General features: G+C 44.5%; 2 protein-coding genes across 3 annotated transcripts; both read right to left on the bottom strand.

The window, feature by feature from the left end:
* Positions 1-2,360: 2,360 nt before the first annotated feature.
* On the bottom strand, positions 2,361-11,403 carry LOC115408972 (catenin beta-1-like). Its single transcript, XM_030119914.1, has 17 exons — positions 11,265-11,403; positions 10,249-10,298; positions 9,624-9,833; positions 9,251-9,501; positions 8,897-9,135; positions 7,568-7,769; positions 7,296-7,440; positions 7,031-7,134; positions 6,550-6,684; positions 6,230-6,433; positions 5,978-6,136; positions 4,823-4,942; positions 4,417-4,567; positions 4,205-4,326; positions 3,759-3,819; positions 3,455-3,650; positions 2,361-3,359 (listed from the first exon to the last, which is right to left on the bottom strand). Exons 2-16 carry the CDS (start codon positions 10,259-10,261, stop codon positions 3,460-3,462), a joined length of 2,307 nt encoding a protein of 768 aa, XP_029975774.1. The 5' UTR covers positions 10,262-10,298; positions 11,265-11,403; the 3' UTR covers positions 2,361-3,359; positions 3,455-3,459.
* A 2,603-nt stretch (positions 11,404-14,006) lies between these two features.
* Positions 14,007-22,231, bottom strand: dync1li1 (dynein, cytoplasmic 1, light intermediate chain 1). 2 transcript variants are annotated; one of them, XM_030120155.1, is made up of 14 exons: positions 22,053-22,231; positions 21,678-21,751; positions 20,190-20,306; positions 19,843-20,073; positions 19,504-19,658; positions 19,316-19,409; positions 18,784-18,919; positions 18,578-18,689; positions 18,287-18,346; positions 17,856-17,900; positions 17,678-17,765; positions 17,456-17,578; positions 17,290-17,307; positions 14,007-15,405 (listed from the first exon to the last, which is right to left on the bottom strand). In XM_030120155.1, exons 1-14 carry the CDS (start codon positions 22,154-22,156, stop codon positions 15,287-15,289), a joined length of 1,476 nt encoding a protein of 491 aa, XP_029976015.1. In that variant the 5' UTR covers positions 22,157-22,231; the 3' UTR covers positions 14,007-15,286. The 2 variants fall into 2 exon arrangements, with proteins under 2 accessions (XP_029976015.1, XP_029976016.1); XM_030120156.1 differs by lacking the exon at positions 17,290-17,307 and having other exon boundaries at positions 22,053-22,230.
* Between the last annotated feature and the right edge of the window lie 1,498 nt (positions 22,232-23,729).

The raw sequence follows: 23,729 nt of genomic DNA on the forward strand, positions 1-23,729 counted from the left end.
GAACTGAAGTACATAGACAATAGTACACTGAAAAACACTGGGTTCTTACACAAAACTGAACACAAAAAACACTGAAACGTGTCAAAAGATTTTTTTTTCTTTTTTTTGTCTATTGTGACACAAAATACTGCTACAAACGTTTTGCCGATGTTAAGTAGATGTTAAGAAATCCTAATTGAAAGAAATGTGTAGAAGCTGGAGTGTAGCATGTGATCCCAGTGTGGTGTGATGAGGTGAAATGAGGAGGTCAGCTCTCTCAGGTATCCTGATGAGACGCAGCAGCGGCGTCTTCGTGGTTTGTGCTGCCCCCTGCCGGCCAGAGCTGGGAGCCTGCAGCTGACTCCACAGTGTTACTGGTCTTCAGTCACAGCTGTAACAGGTTCAACTCCAGACTTGGTGTGGGAGGCTCTCTGTGTGCAGTTTGCATGTTCTTCCTGTGCATGGGTAGATTTTCTCCAAACTGAGGCAAATAGATGGATTTTCCACGTTGCATCCTGAATTAGATGAACGGATGGATTAACAGATTCATCTTTGTCCAAGCTTGTCTGTGTACAGAGGCTGAATAGTTTTATACATTGATCCCCGTGGAGAAATTATTTCTCTGCATTTCACCCATCCTGTTAGTTCCCATCACCTCCACGAACTAGGAGCTGCAGGATCCAGAGGAGCTGCTTAGGGACTTTAACCACACCACATTATGTAATAACCTCACAAAATTAAACACAGTTTTGCTTCATTACGTAATATGAACACGACCTTGTAAAAAATGCAATATGCAATAGAATATATCACAGTTTGGAATAAATAATTATCTATTGGAATGGTTATAATGAGAGAAGTTCCTTAATTTTTTAGGGAAATAGGGATAAAGTGTTGCATTGTGTCACGAATAACCAAAAGTATTCTCTGCTTTAATGGGAATTAAAATATATGCAAACAACTTTCATTATGCATTCTAGCATGAATAATGCTGCCTCACAGCATACTAATCAAAACAAACACGCACACTCAATTAGAATTAAGCCAACTCTAGTCAGTAAAGTTGCAGAACATCAAATAAAAAACAAATTCTTTCGCATAATTTAGACAAAGAACAATTTCAATGTAAATGATATTAAGACTGTTAAGTTTCAGGTTGGGAACTCTATCAAGATGCCATGAGTGAAAACTAATCCGAACTGGAAAACTCTTCACCTAAAGATTCCACTTCCACCACACCGTGTTAACCCCTAACCCTACTCCAAAGGTTACCTGACACAGCACGATAAAAAGCTGCAAACTGATTTTACAATATTCAAATAAATGATTCAAGTTACTCACAGCTGTAAAAAAAAGGTGAGTTGTGGTTTATTTATCTTCAGTTCAGGGATCATTAGACTTATTTGATCATTCATGACACACATTAGCCACCGACGGGCCTGACATCCAGATGAGTTTTTAATCACATGCACGCTTTCATCTCTTCATTAAAGTGAATCTTATTCGCCGTTTGTCCAACCCAACGATGCCGGCTATTAATGTCGGCAATTTTCATTTGCATTTCATAAACGTGGCTGCAGCAGGTGTTTTTTTTTTATTATGATCATTTCATTAGTGCGGCTTGTTGGAAATCTGTGGGTTCAAAAGTTCAACACAGCAGCATTATTGAAAACTGTGGACAAAGATAAACTAAATCAACTTTTCATAATAACCTGTTCAGTCATTCTCTATAATTCTCCATTTCTGATTGATTATAACTGATGTTCCACCCCCTGCCTGAGAAAATCAGGCAGGGGGTGGAACATGGCCTGTCTCAGATTTTAATGACTCTTTATACAGTTTGGTCAAAAAAATATTTTAGGAGGTAAAACAGAACTTTCAAAATAAGGCCAGCTGAGAACCTGCTCCCATTGGATTCCATGTTAAAGTGAGATATTCTGAACCTCCTGTTCTCAAAGCTCAGTGCCTTGGGTGAAGATTTTACAATACATTCTTGTAATATAACTCAACTGTCCAAATGAAGATACCATGCCACGGAATACTTCCTCTCTTTTTCTACTACAGTTACACACCGATTAATCAAGTAATAGCTCTATATGACCAGTTCCATTACTTTCTATCATGAGTGATCTGAAAATCATAAATTACAGTAATTTGACACTATTTATTTTGAATTATTAGGGGATCAAACAGTGACAAGCGAAAATTACCCCCAAAGAACGAATTGGAGAAATCTCGGCATGTGTGGCTGAATCCATCTTGGATTCCATCCTGAACAAACACTTCTGCGCGAAATCAACTTCAAAACCCAACAAGGTCTGAATCCAACACTCCTCGTCTCCGTTTTGGGCGAGAACAAAAGACACAGGAGAGACGCTGAATGAAATAAAATGCCATTTTTTTAATGTTCAGCCGTGTCATAACCTCGTCTCCAAAATAAGCACAGCAGGACTACAACTGTTCATCAACTCAGCTACCTTTGATAGCACATAAAACTGGGTTTTATTCAACCACCAATGATAGCGTTAGACTTTTTTTTTTTTTTTTTTCTATCAGACAACCAATGATAGCATACAAAATAGTTGTTACCCTACCAGTGATACTGTATATAAAACACTTGTCTTTAGATTTATCCCCGGCCCCTCCCTCAATTTCACCCGTATCCCCTCTTTAGAACATTTGTGACACTGACATATTTTTATGCTTAAACAAGCACATATTAAGAATGCATAATTCTCCATTTTTGAGATTATAAAAAAAAACTACACAATGTTACACTTTTAAGTCAGAGTACAATTCAACTGATTATTAGTGTTCTACACATTCGACCAGAAACCAAAAGGAACATTGTATAATATCACTATAACTTAACACTACATGTAATATACGTTTAAAAAAAAAAAAGAAGAAAAAAAAATTACAAATGATTAGCATTGAAGAAAAATGAAGATGGCTAGTGCGAAGGCAAGCTGGGTCAGTACCATAACAGATAATGAGTAATACAAAAAGAAATAAAAAAATAGAATAAGAAAAATAGAAACAAAAGAGAGAAAAAAAACTGATAATACAGGCAAGGCTAAAACATGTGTTTCAAAGTTTTAAGATCCACCTCATGTGCACTCATCCATACTGGTAACCTGCTCTGAGACCTCCATTGTGTGATTCCACATCCTTCTGATATTTTTTTCCATCTCCTTTTTCATCCGTTTTTCAACTTGCTGTAACGTTCCTGTGGCAACCATCTTCTTCTTGTTTCTTGTGTCAGGCACTTTCCAAGACCCCTTTATTCCTCTTGTTACCTTCAACACTCCTCAAGGCCAATCATAATGCTGCTCCAGACAATACAGGCCAATTACAATGCAGGTTCTATCAGATTACAACTGCAAGAGATGCAACAGGACGGTGAGATTAATGCTGGGATATTTACTCCCACACAGCTCTGTGAAAATGAAGCAAGTCCAGCGAAGCGTCTTACCAATCCTACAGGTCGGTGTCAAACCAGGCCAGCTGGTTGCTGTCCATCAGGTCCTGGGTGTGGCCGAGGTCCGGCAGAGGGTCGGTGTGGTGACCCAGGTCCGGCAGGGCGTCGGCGTGGTAGTCGGCACCTTCCATCATGGGATCTAACAAGGTGTCCTGGCCGTAAGCTGCTGGGTAGGCCCGGTACGCCCCGTCTGGAAGGCACAGGACAGACGAACCTTGTTAAGTGACGCCAAAGGGCCACAGAGTGTATGCAGATAATAAAAACTTATTCAAAATAACTCGTTGCATTAAGTTCTCACCATCCTGCCTGTAGGCCAGAGGGTCTCCCTGTGCTCCCATATCCAATCCCAGGTCTCCCGTCTGCAAAACGTCAAACAAGCATCAATAAAGCCCCAAAACCGGACATCGCTTGTGGAAGAGGTCCGTTCTCCCAAACACACAGTACACAGCAACCGTAGGAACGTGCATTCCACATGATATTTGAGATAGTGTAATGAAATCTGTATTAAATCACTCAAAGCGGGCACTGATAGACATCCATCACACTGCCACTCTGGAGCATCGCTGTTGATTGAAGTAAAGAAGAAGAAAGCACCATGTGAACACTACTTGGTTTTGCGAGAGAGAACCGTCACATACTGTAAATGCCCTCCATTTACTTTACACGCCACTGTGTACATAAACATATCTGACGTTTCTCCCCAGGGTACTCATTGCTCTGTGCTGCTTTCCGGTGTTCACCCACATCGTTCCAGGCCATCGGCTCGGTTCTGAACAGAGAGCTGGTCAGCTCCACCGACAGACGCTTCTTGTAGTCCTGCGGTTTGTCCTCAGACATGCGGAACAGGACGGCGGCGGCGTAGGTCGCTACAGGAGGACGCACGCACAACAAGTCCAGTCAGTCGGGCTGCCAAGCGCATCGCGGATGTAGTATCGCGTGCGAAGCGGTGCACTCACCGACTCCCTCGTTACGAGAGTGCAGCAGCTCGGTGAGCGGCGCGGTGGCGCCCTCAGCCTCGATCGCCTCGGCAGCTTCTTTGTCCTGGGCCAGTTCACACAGCACACCTGCCGCCACGCGCTGGATATTTTCCACGGGAGAATACAGCAACTGGAAGGAGGAGCAGACGCACAGATAGAGTGTCAGACAACGATATAGAAATGCGAGTACGAGGAATCAAAGTGCGGCAGATTTCAGGAATCGTCTTCGAGAACAGGAGCGCAAAACTGCAAGTCAATACTTCTGTTTTTTTTTTTTTTTAATTAACTCATATCGTTGGCAAAACAAACTATTTGGTCATCAGAAAAATGACGAGTATGTTAAAACTGTGTGTTCTCTGCAGAAAGAGCCTGGATTTGGTTTTACCTGGACAAAGAGTGGAATGGTGTTGAGCCCTCTGATGACGATTCTGTTGTGGACGTCCCGGGCAAGGATATGAAGAGCTCCTGTGCAGCCTTCCACGATTTCCTCCATGCGCACGCCCTCCTGAGTGTGTCCAAGTGGAGCGAAGCAAATCAAATACACACAGTCTAAGTCTTAAACAGGTGTGTCCAACCTAAAGCTGAGAGAAAAGTTTTCTGGCCTGCTGAATGATTTTCCAAGATCTGTAAAGAAGCTTCAATTTTCAGTCTAATAAATGCAGTTCCTAATTTTTCCACTGGGGGTCAGACTACTTTAACAGTTAGGGCCACAAAACCAGCAAAAGACCAAAGTTGAACAGCAGATGGCAACAACATTCCTGGCTGAAGGACCCCTGATGCTGCAGTGAAAGTTAGCGGTATTTTTTTTTTGCAAGCAGGGTCACAACGTGAAAGCCATACGACGAAGGTAGATCTGTGAAAATATGTGAGCCAAATGCTGCAGAAACTGACAGGTTTTCGCACACATTTATACTCCAAAAACCCCTCCACAGAGCTTCTGTCGCCCAATGCGTACCTCCAACGACTTCTAAATACACAACAGCACAGCGGCACAGAATGCAGAGGGAAGTATGCAGAGCTCTACTACATCATGGGGCGTATTGTCAAGAAGCTCCATGTGTGATCCAGATGATGGTGCAGTACATGTGCACTTCATTGGAGAAATGCTGTTAAACAGCACGTCACTCAGGGCAAAAAAAAAAAAAAAAGTTCTGGCTGCAGTGGCATCCCCAACGCCTTGCACGTCTCTGGCGATACGGACGACACAGCGGGAGAAAACTAGCTTGTCACTTCAGCCTGCAGGTGTGGTGTGGGAGCTTTGTCTCATTCATAAGGAGGACGTAAATCCCAGGACAAATCACCAGGAGTATCCCTTGAATCAGGGGGTGTTTCGGCCTTTTCCTACGAGACACCCTCATCAAAGATGGCAAGCAACGGGGTGATCAATCCTGAACTTGTGTGCCATGCCCAATGTCAGCTACTTTGTGACAAACAACACCTCGTCACAAAATTTCCAGGTGTGAAGGGTCGTTAAGTTATTTTGTTAGTTTTGCTGGTTGGCTCAACTTATGCATATATTATAGTGAAGCTTGCTACACACCACAAACTGCTGCTGGTTGCCTCCCATGCTGGTGCGCCTCTGGGTGTCCTGGTGAGCTCTGACGAGCAGCTGGACCAGCCGTGGAATGGCTCCCTGCTCCCGCAGAGCACTGTGGTTGGCTGGGCAGAGCGCTAGGTTGCGTATCAGACCCACTGTTGCCTGAAGACAGAAAAAAAAAAAAATTGATGATCAAATCTGTTTACAGCTGATTAACTCGTGAAATGTGTAATTGCGAAAGGAAACTCTGTAAACCTTGATTAGTGGCCAGTGGGATGGAGGATGCAGTAGTTTGACCACCACCGGCAGACCATAGTGAAGGCGCACGGCATTCTGGGCCATCTCGGCATCCTGGTGGCGTGAAGTGAGGTGGCGCAGGGCACACACCGCCGGCTCGGTGATGTCCTCTCTGTCACCAGCGCGAAGAACGGTTCGAACCAGAGCCTCAATGCCACCAACCTGATGACATGACGAAAACAGTCAGTGGTGTGGGTAATATGACACCTGATCAATACATCAAACTGTCTACCCAATGGAATGACGTTAAATTCACCAAAACCTGCATGTTTCCATACCTGGCAGACCATCAGCTTGTTACTGTAGTTGTTGCAGGTCAGGTTGGAGAGGATTCCAGCAGCACATGTCACTACGTTAATGTCGTCACTGCCCAGCAGCTGGACCAGGGTCCCCAGGAGACCTTCCATCCCCTCCTTCAGACAGAGAGACAACATGAATGATTTAATGAGCTCCACTTTATTTTTATGTTTACACTTGGCGATTAAAAAAAAAGTCAGGGAAGAAAAGTCAAAGTCAATAGAATGGAACAGTCAATGTCTCTTTAGAGCCCGGCAGAGTGCAATTACTTTTATGTATCATTTATGTTGTCAAAACATTTTGGTATTGAAGAATAAAGTGGACTCTTAGTCTTTCAAACAATCAAAAGAAATGATTCTTTTCATGTAAAATGGTTGCTGGAACTTTCCATCAGCAGTGGTGAATAGTGAACAGTGACTGTACAAAGTTAGTCACAGCAATGAGTGAAACTAATCTACCGACCTGCTTAGTAGCAGCATCTGAAAGATTCCTCAAAGTCCAGAGGCAGTTTTGGACCAGACGCTGGCTGGGGTCTGTCAGATGAAGCCCCAAAGCCTGCATTCCTCCTGCAATTAAACAAACAGAAACCAAAAAAATCACTGGATGTTTTTATGCTGCAAGGAATAAACACAAACATCTGCTTGATTTGGAACAACTCTGCTTTAAAATAATGCAGTTAGTCCAGAAATGATTCATGTTCTGCTCTGTAACTTAAGTGTGCACGTACCAGCTTCTACGATGGCAGGCTTGTTGCTTGAGCAAACGGAGAGCACCTTCAGCACTCTGCTGGTGGTCCACAGTAGCTTCTCATATGTGAAGGTCCTCATGATGTTGACCAGCGCCTGGGGGCCGCCACTGGCCAAAATGATCAGCTAAAACAAAGAGAAGTTCATGTTTACACGCATTCGCAAATCTGCTCAGCCAGTGGATGTGGGCAGGAGAACCGAGGGGTTTCATAGAGTGAAATGAAAGGATGTTTTTTTGATGATAGTCCAGTACCTTGCTTTCCTGATTGCCGTACGCCAGAATCTGCAGGCAGTCAGTAGTGATTGCCAGGAACTTAACATTGGTATTGGACAACAGCGCCACCATCTTCTGCAGGCCTCCAGCGAGACGCACTGCCATTTTGGCCCCTTCCTGATGCAGCAACAGGTTGTGGAGTGTAGTGATGGCGTAGAACAAAACACTGTCCACTGGTGACCTGACGTGGAAAAAAAAAATTCCCATCAACATCAAACAATAACACAAATACCCTCATTTGGAGTGAAAGGTTTTGATCTGTCGGCATCATCTTTACAATCACGACACAACTACTTTTGATGTAAAAACTCAGCATATTAAATGAATACAGTGAATCAGCTGCACTCTGTATGGGTGGGATCGTTCAATCATTTTCATATCCTGAATATTGGCTGAATTATACAGCTGCTTCAAACAATGATCAGATACTCCAACAACAAAAAGCCAAGACTGGTTCTTCATGATCCACCATCAATTCTTTTAAGCATCAAAGCTGGAGACCAACAATTCCACGATGAAGCATTCCAACCGACAACTAAAGGGCAACATACACATCCGACATTGTGATACAATCTGTGATTCAGTCATTCACCATACTCCTGGCAGTATCTGCCTAAAGCATCCAGTTCTCAAGATCAAAGAGGTTCATAAACAATTTTTAACTCCACAAAGAAACTAAATCGCTAAAATGTCAAACTGCCCTTAAAAATGCTGAGGGGGGGAAACGACATCAAACGCTACCTGTAGCCAAATCTATTCAGCACTGATATTGTGAGGACATGCGGCAGTTGATCTCGTCTCATGCAACTTTCATCCTGTGTTTAAGACACGGTAATGTGAATCCAGGTGCAAAATCAAACACGTCTGACTCCAACAGGCCACAACTTGCCAGCGAGCTAACTGTTTTGGCTTTTCATGTACAAATACAAAGACCACAGTGAAGAAGAAAGGGACTTCAGTGGTTTCGACTCAAGTTGTGAAATCTTTGCCCCTTCATGAATGTAAATGGTGTCTTGATATAAAAAAATGTTGCTAATTAGCTGCCAGGAGGATAGAGCTGAAGCCAAAGTCTGTAGAAATGTTAAGCCTGACGAACAAGCTAAAAAGTGATGCAGTCCTTGCAATGAAACTGTAGCAGTGACAGAAACTAATCAAAATGAGTTGCATCAAACTACTGAACTGCACAAGGTGCACCGATACCGAGATCAACACAACACCACCGCTTCACTGCATTCATGTCATCGGATTTAAACCACAGACATTCCCCAACACAGTATCATAAATACAGTCATTCCTCTTGCTTCTCACCCCAGCATTTTGACCAGGGCAGGAATGCCTCCAGACTTGAAGATTGCAAGGAGCCCCTCACGATGGTGGGAAAGGTTGTGCAGGGTGCCAGCGGAACAACGGGCGGTCTCCACATCGCCAGTGTTTTGCATGGCGCGGACAACGGCAGAAACCATCTGTGGCGAACGCATCAGGGCATGGCGCGACGCTTCCTTCTTTGACAACTGATGCACCATCACAGCTGCTTTATTCACAACAACCTGGCGAAGGGATGGCATTTGTTAGGAATACTTCGTTGAGGAATCTAAGTTAATTACACCACAAGTCACTCGGATGGATCCAAATGGACTGGCACTCAGATATCTGGACTTGTACCTGGTCCTCATCATTCAGCAGTTTGGTGAGTTCAGGGATGGCACGAGTGGCCAGCTCAGCATCATCCTGGTAGTTGATGAGGTTCACCACAGCATGCTTCAGCATCTGAGAGGGTTCTGCCAGGCGCTGCACCGCTGTTGGGTGGGCAGCATCCAGCTGGGTTGGAGGGATCTGGATCCCTTCCTCCAAGGTCTCCGGGAACATGGCAGCCCGCACGCGCTGGGCCCGAGTCATAGCATAGCCCTCAATGTCTGAGAGGGATATGAAATGAGAGAAAATATCGTGAGGCAAGAATTAGAAAAGTCTAAATCACCTGCAAATAAGCATTTGCTTATGCATCCATTATATTTGCTACACAAATGATGGCACACACCTGTAGCCTCAGGAGTGAAGGGCTGGTTGAACTCCCAGTCATACAGAGTTGGATCCTCCTCCTCAGCATCAGGATTCCCTTTACCGCTCAGGGATGGTGCTGTGGTGGTGACCCCAGACTGGATGCCTGAATCCAGGTAGGACTGCTGCTGCCACTGGCTCACAGCAGCCTTGCTGTCACCCATTGCCATGTCCAACTCCATCAAATCAGCTACACAGGAGGGGGGAAAGAGAGAAATTACACAAATGGTAAATATTTACAACAGCCACTTCAACTTTTCACAAAGTTAGTAATATTTTTGTTGAGGATTTGATAATGTTAGGATAATATTTGATCAAAAAAGATTCATTTAGGTCAGGATGACAAAGAAATGCATTTGTAAAGACTTGAACTTGTTAGTGTTTTGAGTTCCCAAACACTAGAGTGTTCAAGTAATAGACAAAAACAGATTTATTTCATTTCAGAACTTTAAAAAAAAGTCTTGTTTTCCATCTTCTATGACACCACACAGCATTAAGATAAACTCTAAACAAAACAGACGTAGAAACTAAGAAAATAGAAATATGTGTATTATTGTATGCATTGGACACATACACTTGAGGAATGAGTGGTTTTTCATACTCACACTGGGTAGCCATTGTTCTTGCCTGCCCTCAGCCCGCACAGCAGATTTGTCTGTGTGAAGAAAAAAGTGTACAGGAGAATCAGTGAAAACTTGCCCTGAGCCTAATGCGGTTTGTCAAACCCAATCGCGATGTTTAATCGTCTCGGCTACGTGGTCTCAATAATAAAGCCCCTGTCTTCTGCGCTACCTGTGCCAGCTCCTGGGGATTCAGACGGCTTGTTTGCCTTGCTAACGTAGCTATGAGGGGAAATGCCGAGCCTCCACCTCCGGCCGAGAGAGCAAAGCGGTGGGTATTTCCAGGCCAGCACGAACACAATTCACCATTCAGCGGCAAAGAACATCAAAGGCATATTTTTCCCCCTCCCCCCCTACCACGGCCAAGTTCCGACCTCGCAGCTTGGGTTTCCAATGAGAGAAACTACCCCCTCCACCCCGCAATCACTTCCATGACTCCTCCTCTCATGGTGGGTCTAAGCTGCCGAGAACACACTCAACAGAATCCCAGGCTAACAGTATGCCTTACACAAATCACTGAAAATATTTAGCTGACACGATCGAAAATTGAAGTAGCCACCCCTGCTAGCTAACAGGTTGGCTAGCTTACCTTGAACGCTCGCCGTGCTAACCTAACATGCGTAGCTAACCTCTACGCTACTTAGCTAACCAGCTAACATAAACAAACACGGATTGTGGACTCGGTCGTTATGTGAAACTGCGGTCGGCTCGTCCCGACACTCGCACGATGTTAGAGGTCGTTGTTCTTACAAACAAATTCATTATTGGATTCGTGACTTTCGGACGCGCCACCCGAAACCGTTTGATTAGCTTTAGCTCGCCAGGACGTATGAAAAGTAGATCCAAGCGCCACCGTACAAAACCTGCTGTGCTGCCAGCCAAATCAGAAAACCCCACCGGAGCCCCCTCCCTGAGCCAAAAGATGATTTTCCGAGCCACGGCGAGCGCTGACGCGCCACGAACGCGTCTGGCGGTAGCCGTACTAAACACAATGTCTTTACCAGAGTCGAGCGGCTCCTCCGTGGTTCTTGTCGGGGAAATTGTCCTCTTTCTCTGGGCTGAAAATAGGAGAAGGGCTGCTAGGTGAACCACCCGTACAAGTCCGAACCACACCCGCCGTCGCTCCGCCGAAGATGCTGCTTCCGCCTGTGCGGTCCACCATCAAGATGGCGAAGGCAGAAAATACAGTATTCTGCCGCACTCGGAAAAGTAGGGCGTCGTTTAAAATCAAGTTTTAACATCAGAACTTTTATTCCACAATCATCTCCTTACATAAAATATTTCCTTTATTGTCAGACGAGTTGTTCATTTTAGGTGTCGATGTTTTACCGGCATGTTAATGAAAGTGCTGGTGGTGGTGTAGTGATGGGGAGGGCGAGGTGGTTTCATTAGAAAGGAATGGGATTCACGAGCTGCTGTAACATGACAGAGGCTTTAATGAACTAACATGCAGTTAACCCGCAGACACAAACATCTCTGCTCTGTAACGGCTCAGGGCAGAGCAGGCAGAGTCGATGTTTTGCCCATTTTTATCTGCACACAAGTGAACTGGAAATCACTAATGCAGAGTAAAAAAAAACATACTACAGTGGAAATGGAAGTTTTTTATCTTTGTAGTTTTATTCTACAATGTGATCAGGACAAAAAAAAAGTAAAGATACATATTGGTATCAGCATTTTCAACTGGTGGAGGTGGGACACGCCACATATTTGTTTGCATTTTAGGGTCCATATCACCTGATGTCAATCCTGGCTGCTTATCCATTTCACTTGGAACTGTTATCTTTTTGAAGGTATATCACAGATTTCAGCTAAAGCCAGGTGCCTTGCCTGAATTCAATAGAATTCAATGATTATCCACCATAATTGGCTACACAACTTAAATTTACACTGAGGGAGGTAACCGATGTAATCAAACCTACACATCAAGAGAACATAAAGAGCTCAAAGCCCAGATCTGAAGTAGGGATACCTCATTGCGTAAGGTTTAAGTCAATAACTGATATTTTTAAGTCATTTTATTTGTACTGATCATTATTTTTGGAACACATGAAGATGACTTAGTAGGTGCTTGCTTGCTACCATGTTTACTATCCCACAGAGATAGTGAAGGTTTTTATAGCCTAGGGACCGAAACTAAGACCTGGGAGCTATATTTTAACCTTTATTCATGTGGATTTGTCAGATTTGGTTTGTGCAGCATTTATCCACATGCTAAAAAACTTTATTTGTGCATTCGTTTTGAATCAAGTAACAGTATTTTCAGTTGTTTGTTCAATCTGAAGCACTTTTGCACCCGTGCTTTGAATAACACCCCATAAAATACAGTTATTTACACAAAAAATAAAAGTACGTCAGTAATGAACAATCAGGCTTGAAAAAGAAAAGGTGGTGCATGCACCAGTGCAGGTTCATGCGTGTGGTGCGTGCAACAAGCCAGAAAGGGTCAAAGTCCAAAGTGTGATTGAGAAAGGTACTATTGTAGTGCATGGGAACTCGAACGCAAGGTCAGACCAATTACTCCAACACAATGATACACTCACATGTTTTATATTCATACGACTATAAAAAAAAAAGTGTAAAAGCAATAAAATACATTTTATTGACTTGTCTGTGTAAGGGTAAAGATATCGGAGTGATGGTAGAGTATATTATTTACATCCATAATTTACATTGATCCGGCGTGCATGGATGGCATTTATTTCTGCTGGATTTGGGTTTTCATTATTTTCAGCTTTACCGTGTCATATAGTTTTGGTCACCTGTGGCCACAACTTGGATGGAGAGGGCATATAGATGGGTAGTTTAGCTGTAACGTTTAAAACACAGCCACGGTTTCATTTCCTGCAATGATGACGCCGTCTATTGTGCTCCACAGGAGCAGAAGCTGTAAAGATAACAAATTGCAACTAAGGCAACCACAAACATTCAACTGGCATGCACGCATTCATTTATTGGAGAGAAATCCACATGCCTCTCTGTGCTTGTATTCGACAGAGCATGGAGCTTTATTTCTTGCAGGTTAATAATACAAATGTAAATAGATGTTTTTATGCTATACCATTACAGGGCTGTGAAACAGTGATGTAGAATCTTATTGTCATTTCTTTGAAGACTGAATCAGGTTTTGTAGCGATCTTCTAACTCGTTCTTTATATTTTCCAGCTTATATATAAGCACTCTCCAACACCGAATGAAAAAAAGAAATCACATTAGATTGTAAGTGAACCAACAAACCATAATGAGTATCATCTACTGAAGAGCCTCGGCGTTTTAATGTCTTTCTGATTTTGTTTCCTCGTTGATATTACCCTTTTGTTTCAACCCGAGGAGGAGCACTTCACAGAAAATTGAGCCGGCTAATTGTTTCTCTGCTCATTGTCTTTCAGCCTCAGTCCATTTGCTGCTATTCTCACATTCAGTAAATTACCTGCAATCATTTCTTCAAAAGCAAGGATGGGATAAAATTTTGGGATCTTACAAAAAAAGCACCATGAGCTGATCTTCTGCCACTTTTTTTGTTCTTTCTGCATTTTCTCCATAATGATCCGCCACATGGATCATTCTTTGCACTGGTCTTCCTGCTCATCTTCAGCATCCTTATCACATCTCTTACATATGTGACCAAACTCATCTTTCTAATGCACAACTGGAGAAAGCCGACCTGGAAGCGGTCAACTGCTCCAAACTCCCATCCTAAAATATTCCACAGCAATTAAAAACAGGAGACAAGGGCGACTGGGTGGATGAATCCGAATAAATACACCTTTTATTTGACTGATTGACAGATTTGATTATACAAACGCCAACACAGAGCTCTGAAATAACAGGACCAATCAGCATGACAATGACTGTACATTCTTGATGTGACCCTCCCTCGTTCCCCGACCGCCACCCTGCCAGCAGTAACTATGAAACTTAATCACTAGTGTGTCTTTCTGTACAAGTAAAGCTCAGCTACCCACCCGACCCTCTACAAGCCCTCCCTTCTCAGTGTACAGTCTGCTATCTACACACATTTTCAACTTTGTCAGCAACTCCAGGAACCCTTCGGCCAATTGGGGGGAAATCGAGTCTCGTGACGAACCATAGTGTCTAAATTTGTAGTAGATTTTTTTTAATCATGTAGTCAAGCAGTCATGGTTGCTGGAATAATAAGAGTTTTCACTCCTTCAGGTGAGCTGTAGTGTAAGAGCATAGTGACGTCTGATGCCATTTGGTTGAAATACAAACAGTCAAAAATTTCGCAACAATTGGGACTAAGGTGAAATGACTTCCTTCGTTTTCCTACCTCAGCCACTCTGCTTGCACATACACACACACACACACACACACACACACACACATCCACACAGACACTCACTCACAAATACTGTACGTTTCCCTTCATGTATGTAAAAAAGAAGAAGAAGAAGAAGAAGAAAAAAAAAAAGACTGGTTGCAAATTTTGTCTCAGGCATTGTTTGTTATGAATCTCCTCTACCCAGGCAGGACTCGCCCCACGTACAATAAACACACAACCATCCCTAGTTCACCTAAGTGCAATTTCTCTCCTCATCATGCGCCCTCAAAACTTCCTACAGTCAAAACGCTAACTGTGCCGTCACAGCCGACGGATGGATGAAACGCTCTCGCTCTCATTCTTGCAATCAGTCTTTTTCCGACTTTCTCTCATGCCTTCACACGTCCCTTTCGGTTTCCCCCCTACCCATGTTAACAGACAGTCTCGAATGTAACAGTGACAAATCCTCGGCGGAATGGGCCGAGGAGGAGGAGAGAGGAGGTGGGGGTGGTGGGAACGAGGTGCGGGGGAGGGAGGGGGGGAGTGTTGGTCTCCTTGGGGTGGGATAAAGTGAAGGACGACGGGGGGGAGGGGGGGGGAGAGAAAGGAAAACGTGTGTGTGCGTCCACTCCTCTTTTCCCCTGGACTTTTATGATGAAGTGGAGGAAGGAGGAGGGGGAGGGGGAGGTGGGCAATGACCGGGGTGGAGGGAAGAGAGAGCAGGGAGAAAAGTGTTGGTCTTCATGTGTCCTGGCCGTCGGTGGCGGGGGTCTCGTTGGCATTGGGCAAGTCTGAGTCAGTCTCCCGGTTTGATATGCGGTCCAGCTCCGCCTGGACGTCACTCAGGCCCAGTTTCGAACCTGCGTCAGAGGGAGGCACGCATCAGTCACAGAAAAAAAAACAACAAACAAAAGCAAAACAGTCAAAGAAGCCGATCAGCAGGTGCGGTAAACATACAATGCACGTGAGTGGTTAAACCACAATGCAGTCAACTCAAAGTCAAGTGCACATGGAGGAAATACGAGCTGGGAAGAAAGCTGGAAACTATTTAACGTGAAGAAAGTGACAGAATGACTTCAGCACCGTTAATCAGGCCATTAAAAACGGTCCGTCTCAGAAGGTGACGCTGGTTTTTAGCACTCTCACTGTGTCTCAAGTCAATTCCCACAGTCCTACATTATCCCTGGGCTCAGGAGGAGAGCAGCCAGTCACGAGTCACACAAAGTTCAGCGCGAGAGGCAAACAGAGGAAACCAAACTGCAATTAATGAAGCCGTGAAAAGGGGGGGTACGATCCTTTTTGAAGTATCTGCATTGGTATTTCAACAGCACTAACTTTATCCTCAAGGGAAACGAGTATTTAAAGAGAAAGTAAATAATTCAAAGTTAATGGCATCAAGCATGTGGTTCATATGCATATAATACACCTCAGTGTCATCTTTCCATTTCCCAGTCGTTGTTAGAACGTGCACTGACTGTGAATGATGAGATGCAAAATGCAACATGCAAAATCATTAAAAAAAAAAAAAAGGGGGGGGGGGTGAGTGGTGTAAAGTAAGAAGACAGGGTGGCAAAGCAAACACATGGGATGCACCTGTCATTAAATGGCTTATTTCTGTCTGTCATCTCGCTGCTGATTTAAGCAAACAACACAACCCTCCGCTATCTGTCCCGTGGGAACACTGTCCTGCATGTTCAACATTTCTTCCTGTTACAACAACAACAACAAAAAAGAATGAGTTATTATCAAGCTGCTACCAGACTCTCTGACTGATTCCAGCAGTCTTAAAAGTTTATTTGCTGCCACACTGAGCTACAGGGATTTTATAAACCTGGGCATGGCAGTAAGTTTGACGGCATCATGTCGTGTCGTTGCCTCGGCTGAATCAGAGGTGACAGTGTAACGATGAGCATCAGGACTAACAACATCCCATCTGTGTGCACCGCCGGCGACTTCAAACTTCAACTAATAAAAAAAAAACTGTTCTACAGATCAGGATGGAAGGAGGAGAATTTAGATTTTAATCCATGATTGACGTTATCACTACGGTACGTTATGGTAAACATCACAGTGTGTGAGGGCTAGCATGCAGGACAGTGTTTTCTTAAAACGGTTAACATCAGATTCATTTCAATGCACATGTGGTGCTTGATCTAAATTATCTTTTAGTTGAGAATTTCTGTTTCTCTGTATTCCATTAAATCCCAAGTCACATGGTGTTAACAACTACTACAACCCGGAAAACAAAGCTAAGGATCGTGGAACAAAGCAACTAAAGAAACATGGGATCATCTCCTGGACCGTTAAAGTTGAGTTTGGATATTTTTGCATAATCTGCATAGAAGAACAGCTTATAGCATGAATGGTTGCAGTCTTTGTTGCTGATACAGGAGGCCTGATCCCAGAAAACTTCTTCCTCAGATGCTGGAGAAAGTTGGGACTTTTAGGGAAAGCACTCAAAAATGAAAAGGGGTTCTTCTGACGGAGAGCAACGTCATACCCAAGCAGCAATGAATGAGAAGTATATTCCTCACACACACCTTAACGTGGCCAGCATCCTCTGACTAGTGCATACACACACACATACACACACACACACGCACACATCATGAGTGGCGTTAGCAGTGAGTGGAGTTCGGAAGGGAGAAAGAAACATCGACACACAGCTACAAACAGAGGAGTGTGACGAGCACGTGACTGTGTGAATCGCAGATGCGCTCAGAGCCTTTTATGATGGTCTTTACCAAGAGTTATGCTCATGTCTGAAGCGGAGAACAGAGGAGTAAAGAGGAAGGATGTCAAATGGCAGGTTGAAGTCAAAGGAAAGCTTGAATGATGAGGCATGACTGAAGTTGAAGGGAATTAATTTGTTAAAAAAAATAAAAAAATCCTTCAAACGTGTGTCCTCACCTGACTTCCGTACGGTCCCTGGAGTGTTGTTCCCTCCGCCCGGTGTCCCCGGCCCGCCTGTCCCCGGCTTCTTTGTCAGTAGACTGTTGAAGAAGTTGGCCAACACGCCCTCACTGGTCTGACCTGCAGCACAATGGGACACGGCTTAAACCCCTCCCCCTTAAAAAAAAAAAAAAAACCCAAAAACACGCAAACTGCAGAGCTCTGGAACGCCGATCGTACCTGACTGTGGCATGGCGTTGGCCACGTTGGCCGCCGCAGAGCGATTACTCGTCCTCGGGGAGCCCGTGGGCGCTCTGCTGGTCGTGTCCTATAAATAACCAGTTCGTGTCAGGGAGACGGACGCGGGACGACGGGCTGTGACGCCATGAGGCAAAACTTAAAAAACGGGCGCACTCACCACTGGCCGTCCCGCTGTCACGGCGGGCTGTTTGGCGATCAGCGACTGCAAAATGACAGCAACGAGACACATGGTCACCATCATTTGCTTTTATTTTACAATAATAAAACAATTATCTGATTGTCTGTATTTGCAGAGGTTTACTTCAAACACATCTTAAGGCGCTCTAATATACTGTGCTGTGTTGCTCTTGCTGTTGTGAGTTTGTCTTATTCGCCCCTCAAGGATAAAGAAAGTTTGTTTTGTGATTCTGATCAGCGTTTGTTTAGCTCAGTCAGGTATGCTTCTCTCGTTTCTGAGGGCCCCGTGCCGATGTTCAACAGAAGTTGACATAACATCCGGAGCTGAATATTAAATCTTAAATAAAAAAACAACAGAGCCTCTTATATTTAGACAAATGCCGTCACTGGAGCAGCCACAAGTTTCCTTACCTGCAGTTTGACCAGAAATACTTGATCATCTTCGGCCTGAATCTCTTTTTCATGGACAATCTAGGAAGAGAACAGCAACAACAAATACATTTTAACATGTTTTGTGCTTCCAGATGCTCTTTGTGACTCTAAATCATCCATTACACTGGACTAAATGAAGAGTCCTGCTTCTAGTCAGAGATAACGGACGCAGCAGGTGTGACGATAAAAATCCCATACGAGGTAAAACACAATACTGACTCCTCTAAAAGGATATTTCAGAATAATGGATTTTTGAATGGGAGCTTGTACCTTTCTGACTGGCGGTTTGACTATTACTTCTTCGAAGCTGTCGTCTGATTTTACTGTCTGGAAGTTCTCATGTAGTATGGCGATCTTCTTCTCATTGTCCCACCCTGACGGACTGATAAGAGTAGAAGGAGGGGGCAGGGGTCACAAACCAAGTACAGTGGGGTCCTGCAGTGCAGAGGAAGATTTGAAAGAACGCTCTGGCTTACATAAAGACGGCGTCCCTTTCCACTACTTGTGCGGGGCAGTGGAAGGGAAAGCCGTAGAGTCTGTGGACCAGATATTTGTACAGGATGTCCAGGTTCTTCATCTCCTTCACCGACGTGTAGATCAGAGAGGCACCATCTGTAAAGCCTGTCAAGGACTTCACAACAGGATTGAAAAAACAAAGACGAAACACCACCGTGGAGGAAACTGATCGCTCACAGTATGTACTAGAAGTGTGAAAGTTTCTCTTATCTGAAAAATGAGCGGATGTGATGTGGTTTCTATATGCTGGTCAAATCAGTAGCATCAACAGCTTTTATCACGGAAAAGCTGAACTTTCAGTGTATGAGTCTGAACTGACTCTGACAACTCCACACAAACTTTTTGTTTTTACTCATCAATCAACTGTGGAAAAAAGAAAAAAACCTGGATGTCAGTGATAGTTAACTGTGAATCAGCCCAACTTTCCAGCTTTCATCTGCCATCTGTGGCCAGTCCGGTCGCTGAGACGGTGTGACTTGAGCTGAAGGATACACTGCAGACAGAAGCGTCTGATGTGGGACTGGATGAAGTCCAGGTGTTCGTCTCTGTAGTCGTGCTCCTTCTCCAGCGTGCTGATCGCGTCGCACTGAGGGCGAAGGGGGCGGGCGTCAGAGATGACGTGCAAAAAAAACTAAATTTTGCAATCAAGCTACTTTTCCCACACACACACACACACACACCTTCGTGCAGACCACCACCACGGGTATCCCCAGATTGTGCGTGAGTGTGTTGTCTCCTAATGGCAGCAGGATGCTCTCCTCCTCGTCGCTCCTTCTCTGCGGTGCGCCATCTTCCCCACTACCTGGTTCCGTGTACTCTTGGAACTGTTTTACAACTACACGCATGAGACAGCAAACACAACCAGGTAAATATAAAAGAACTTTAACAGATGGTGAATGTACGCAGAGGAATTGTTTAAGACTCTGACAGTGACCCCACATGTCAAAGTAAAATTTATACCTCTGGGAGGATGTCTGCCGTTTATTTATGACTGTCTGATTGCTGTCGCTGTGACTCACTTCTGTGCTCCAGCTCCCGCAGCTTTTCCGGGGCGACTCGGAGTTTGTCGATGTGTTCCCTAGCAACGGCGGCCCACTTCTGGAGGGAGTCCAGCGCGTTCCACGGCCGCGACATGTCAACTGTGATCAGCAGCAGCGTGTTCTCAACGGAGTCCACGGGTACTGCGACTCCCTGCAGACCCTTGTGGTAAAGGTCTCCATCCAACACCCAGGCATTACATCTGGCATGGTCTAAACAAACACAGAGGAAAACTTACTGCTGTTTAGATCAATAAATAATAAAGTTACAAATGCAGCGATTAAAATAAAAATCATGTTGTTCCCGAATAACAGAAGCATCTGATCACCATCGATGTCGTCGTCATGGACATTAAAGTAGAGGTATTCGAGGCCACGCCCCTTCATGTATTCTTCAACCCCCTGTAGCTTTGCGACCAGGGTGGTCTTCCCCGACCCCACCTCACCTAAACACACACATGAAAACAAGGCAGGACATGAGGCGGTGTAAATAGAATCACACAGCTAAAATCTACATGTAACTTCAATACAAACAGTCAGATGTTTGATTTGTGGTGAAAAGCCAGTTATTATGGATGTTTTTGTAAATTGTGATCACAGATTCATCTCGTTTGCTTCATTTAACTGAGTAATTAGAGTATTTTTGAGGCTTATGAGTGATATAAAATTGGCTGTAGGCATGTTGAAGGAGGTATAATAAATGGATGGCTGGATAATCATTACATAAGATATTGAATCTCATGCTTTGTCAAACACTGCTCAACCTTTCAACCATTTCGAGGCCTTTTAAAGACCAAACATTCTATTAATAAAAAAAAAGAAAACAAAAATATCTGTAGAGGAACTGATGCTGAAACAATTGCTTATTTCAGTCATATTCCACCTTCAATCATAGTGGACTGAAAATCAATAAAAAGAAATGCTCAGTTTCTAAACTATGTGAGTCTGTGCAACACACCTCTATCGGCTGCACTGTTGAGTCACAATTCAGATCTGGATCATGACGTGCGCAACTTTCTCTTGATAGCCAAATGAACACATTTTAGATCATGCTATAATCCTTATGAGTCTTGCCAAAATTAGAATACATTCTCATGTGGGACAGAATTAAATCACATAGTAAAAATCATACAAAAGCTGCCAACAATCAGCAAGGAGAAACTGCGATGTGCTGTTGCAAAACTGTAGAGCTATTTGCAAAAACACTCCACAATCTCGGCTTTACGGTGAAATTGAGATATTAGATCAAAATGTTCAAGGCTATATTTTTAACTGGAGAGTGATCAACTTGTGTTGAAGTGAATATTTGCATGCAGTGGGTGCAGTGACTGCATGTATCCATCCATTGCTGGCAGCGTGGTGTTATCAGGTCACTCTGTGATGCTGCCACCAGTCAGTTGGGGTATAACAACACTCGGTGGGCTTCACTATACATCGGTGAATTAGCTGCAATGGGTCGCAGGCTGCGGATTATCCGGGGCGGATGTGTGGACAGTGTGTTTTGTGTGTGTGTGTGTGTGTGTGTGTGTGTAGGGAGAGGTTTGTCTGGTCCTCTCCCCATCATCATCTCTCTGTGTCTCTCTCCCTGCTGCTAGCATCACTGGATGCTAGAATGACTTGCAGGCTTTCAAAGCCTGAGCTCGCGCGTTGTGCGCGCACAGCAAACCGTACCTGTCTGCGAGACACGCACCTGCCGCCGAGCGTGAACACAAAAGCACCAAAAAAAAAAAAAAAAGCACCACGAGCCCCTGCTAGCTTAGCTTTCGAGCAGAATTAAAGCCCCGGCAGGGAGAAGGAGGAGGCAGACAGATACCCACCCATGACCAGGACATTCCTCCCGGACGGTAGCTTGGATCTTGAATGGGTCGAGACTTCACTCAGGATGGTGGACCTGCGGACAGAGCAGCGGCCCCCCCGTTAACCACACAGCCCCGGCAGCCGCGCTCGTTTCCCCCCCACCCCGAACAAAAAACAACGGCAGACAGACAGGCAGCGCGGAGCTAAAGGCTAAAAGCGGGCTATACGGCGCCGCGGAGTCACCAGCCAGCCTGGTGCTGATGCTAGCCTAGCCGCGCTAGCAAGGCTAGCTGTCAAACCATCCTCATCCCAGCTCAGCCAAACCGTCCGCCTCCCCCCCGCAAAACTCTGCCCGCATCGGGCCGCGAGCTTTCGTTTCACCGCCGATCGCCCACCATAGGTCCTGGCCGTCGTCCTCCTCCGGGTTGGAGCTCTCCGGCGTGCTCTTGGGTCCAGCTGATGTGGAGGATAATAATGCACTCCTCCCTGGAGTCGCCATCTTCGCAGGCTTGTAAACCGAACGGAGCGCCCGGATGTAGCAGCGGCGAGCTAGCCGAGTCCCGCACGGCACGCCGGGGCCGGGGCGTGGTCCGCCCCGCACAAAGCTCCACGCATCATCCACAAAGCATCACATCTGGAGCAGACATGGTGCACAGCTGCACGGGCAGCGTGGAAACCAGGGGGATGCTCATGGTCTCTGAAAATCACCACATCAATAGATTAATACCGAAGGAAATGTATATTATGAGCTGTTTCCTTGTCCAAAAATAATGTATCCAAATTATCAGGATAAATATGTTATTGAAAGAATCACACAAATCCCCCTTAGACAAATATATCCTCTTAAATGCTCTGCCTTCGAAAACCAATGCCTTGATTTGTGAATAATATGGCAGCAGGCCTAATCTTATAAGGAGATAACGCTATAATTCCATGCAGGAATTGGAAACACTTCAAATTGCCTGTAAATCAGTGTTTTGCCCGGTTCAACTCCCGGGGACACCCTGCTGCGGGTTTTGCTTGTTTCATCCAGCTCTTCAGAAGCGTAACGCATGCATGCAGGTCACTGGCTCAAAATGAGGAATGAAAAATGGACTTTTGATCTTAGAATCTGGAAAAAATCATATTTACTGTGCTTTTGATCCTTCACACCAATGCACATATGTGGAACACTCACCCTCCATCTATATTCAGTCAGTAGTTTTGCATCACCAACAACACTATAAGACACTTTCCTGCATTTAAATTACTTTTTTTGCCACACTTCTATAAAAGTTTTCTGCAGTCAAACGCTTTTGGGTGATGGGCGCCATCTACCGATTGCGCTGCGCAAATAATGGCTCCTTTGTTATGATCGGGGGACATTCCATTGAAAATGAACATAATAAACAGGATCAATAGATTGCTAAATGATTCTAAACCTGGTCGATAGTTGTGGTCATCGCATGTTGGTTTGAATGGGCTCAATTGAAGGATCCTTGTGAAAATATTCATTATATATGTTTTTGTATCACTACTTATCCTTCACAGTTTCATTGATTCAGACACCGAATAGATAGACTAAAGAAAAACAAATACCTTATTTTTTTTATCAGGCAAAAAATTCTGTGTGTTAATGAAAAGTGTCTATAGCCTTTACCAAACAATTAAATCATAAATAAATTATAATGGATAAAACTTTTCAAGGAAAGAAAAACAAAACTTCTATTGTCCCATTTAGATGTTTGTTTATTTTAGCAGCAAAATCGCCCTAAAAAGCCGCTTTGGGACATTTTAGATTATTCTGAACCAATGAATCCGGAGGGAACAGCGCGGGCGTCCTGCTGCCAGGAGGTCTCAGGTGTGCGGTCACTGCTTATTATAAAACCACTGAAGCGCATCGCAGCCAATCAAAGCCGAGAACCGGAAAAAAAAAAATCCGTTTTATAAGGACAACTGCGCTCCGGCTGCCGCTAGATGGCGCCAATGTACCGGGATGCGCAGCCGGCGGGTCCCTGGGCTCTGTGCGCTCTCTGCGGCCCCCGATGGAGCCAGCGGATTACAAACTCCAGTTAAGTGGCGCACCGCTCTCC

Source organism: Salarias fasciatus, chromosome 22 (genome assembly GCF_902148845.1).
Source record: "Salarias fasciatus chromosome 22, fSalaFa1.1, whole genome shotgun sequence".
NCBI lineage: Eukaryota > Metazoa > Chordata > Actinopteri > Blenniiformes > Blenniidae > Salarias > Salarias fasciatus.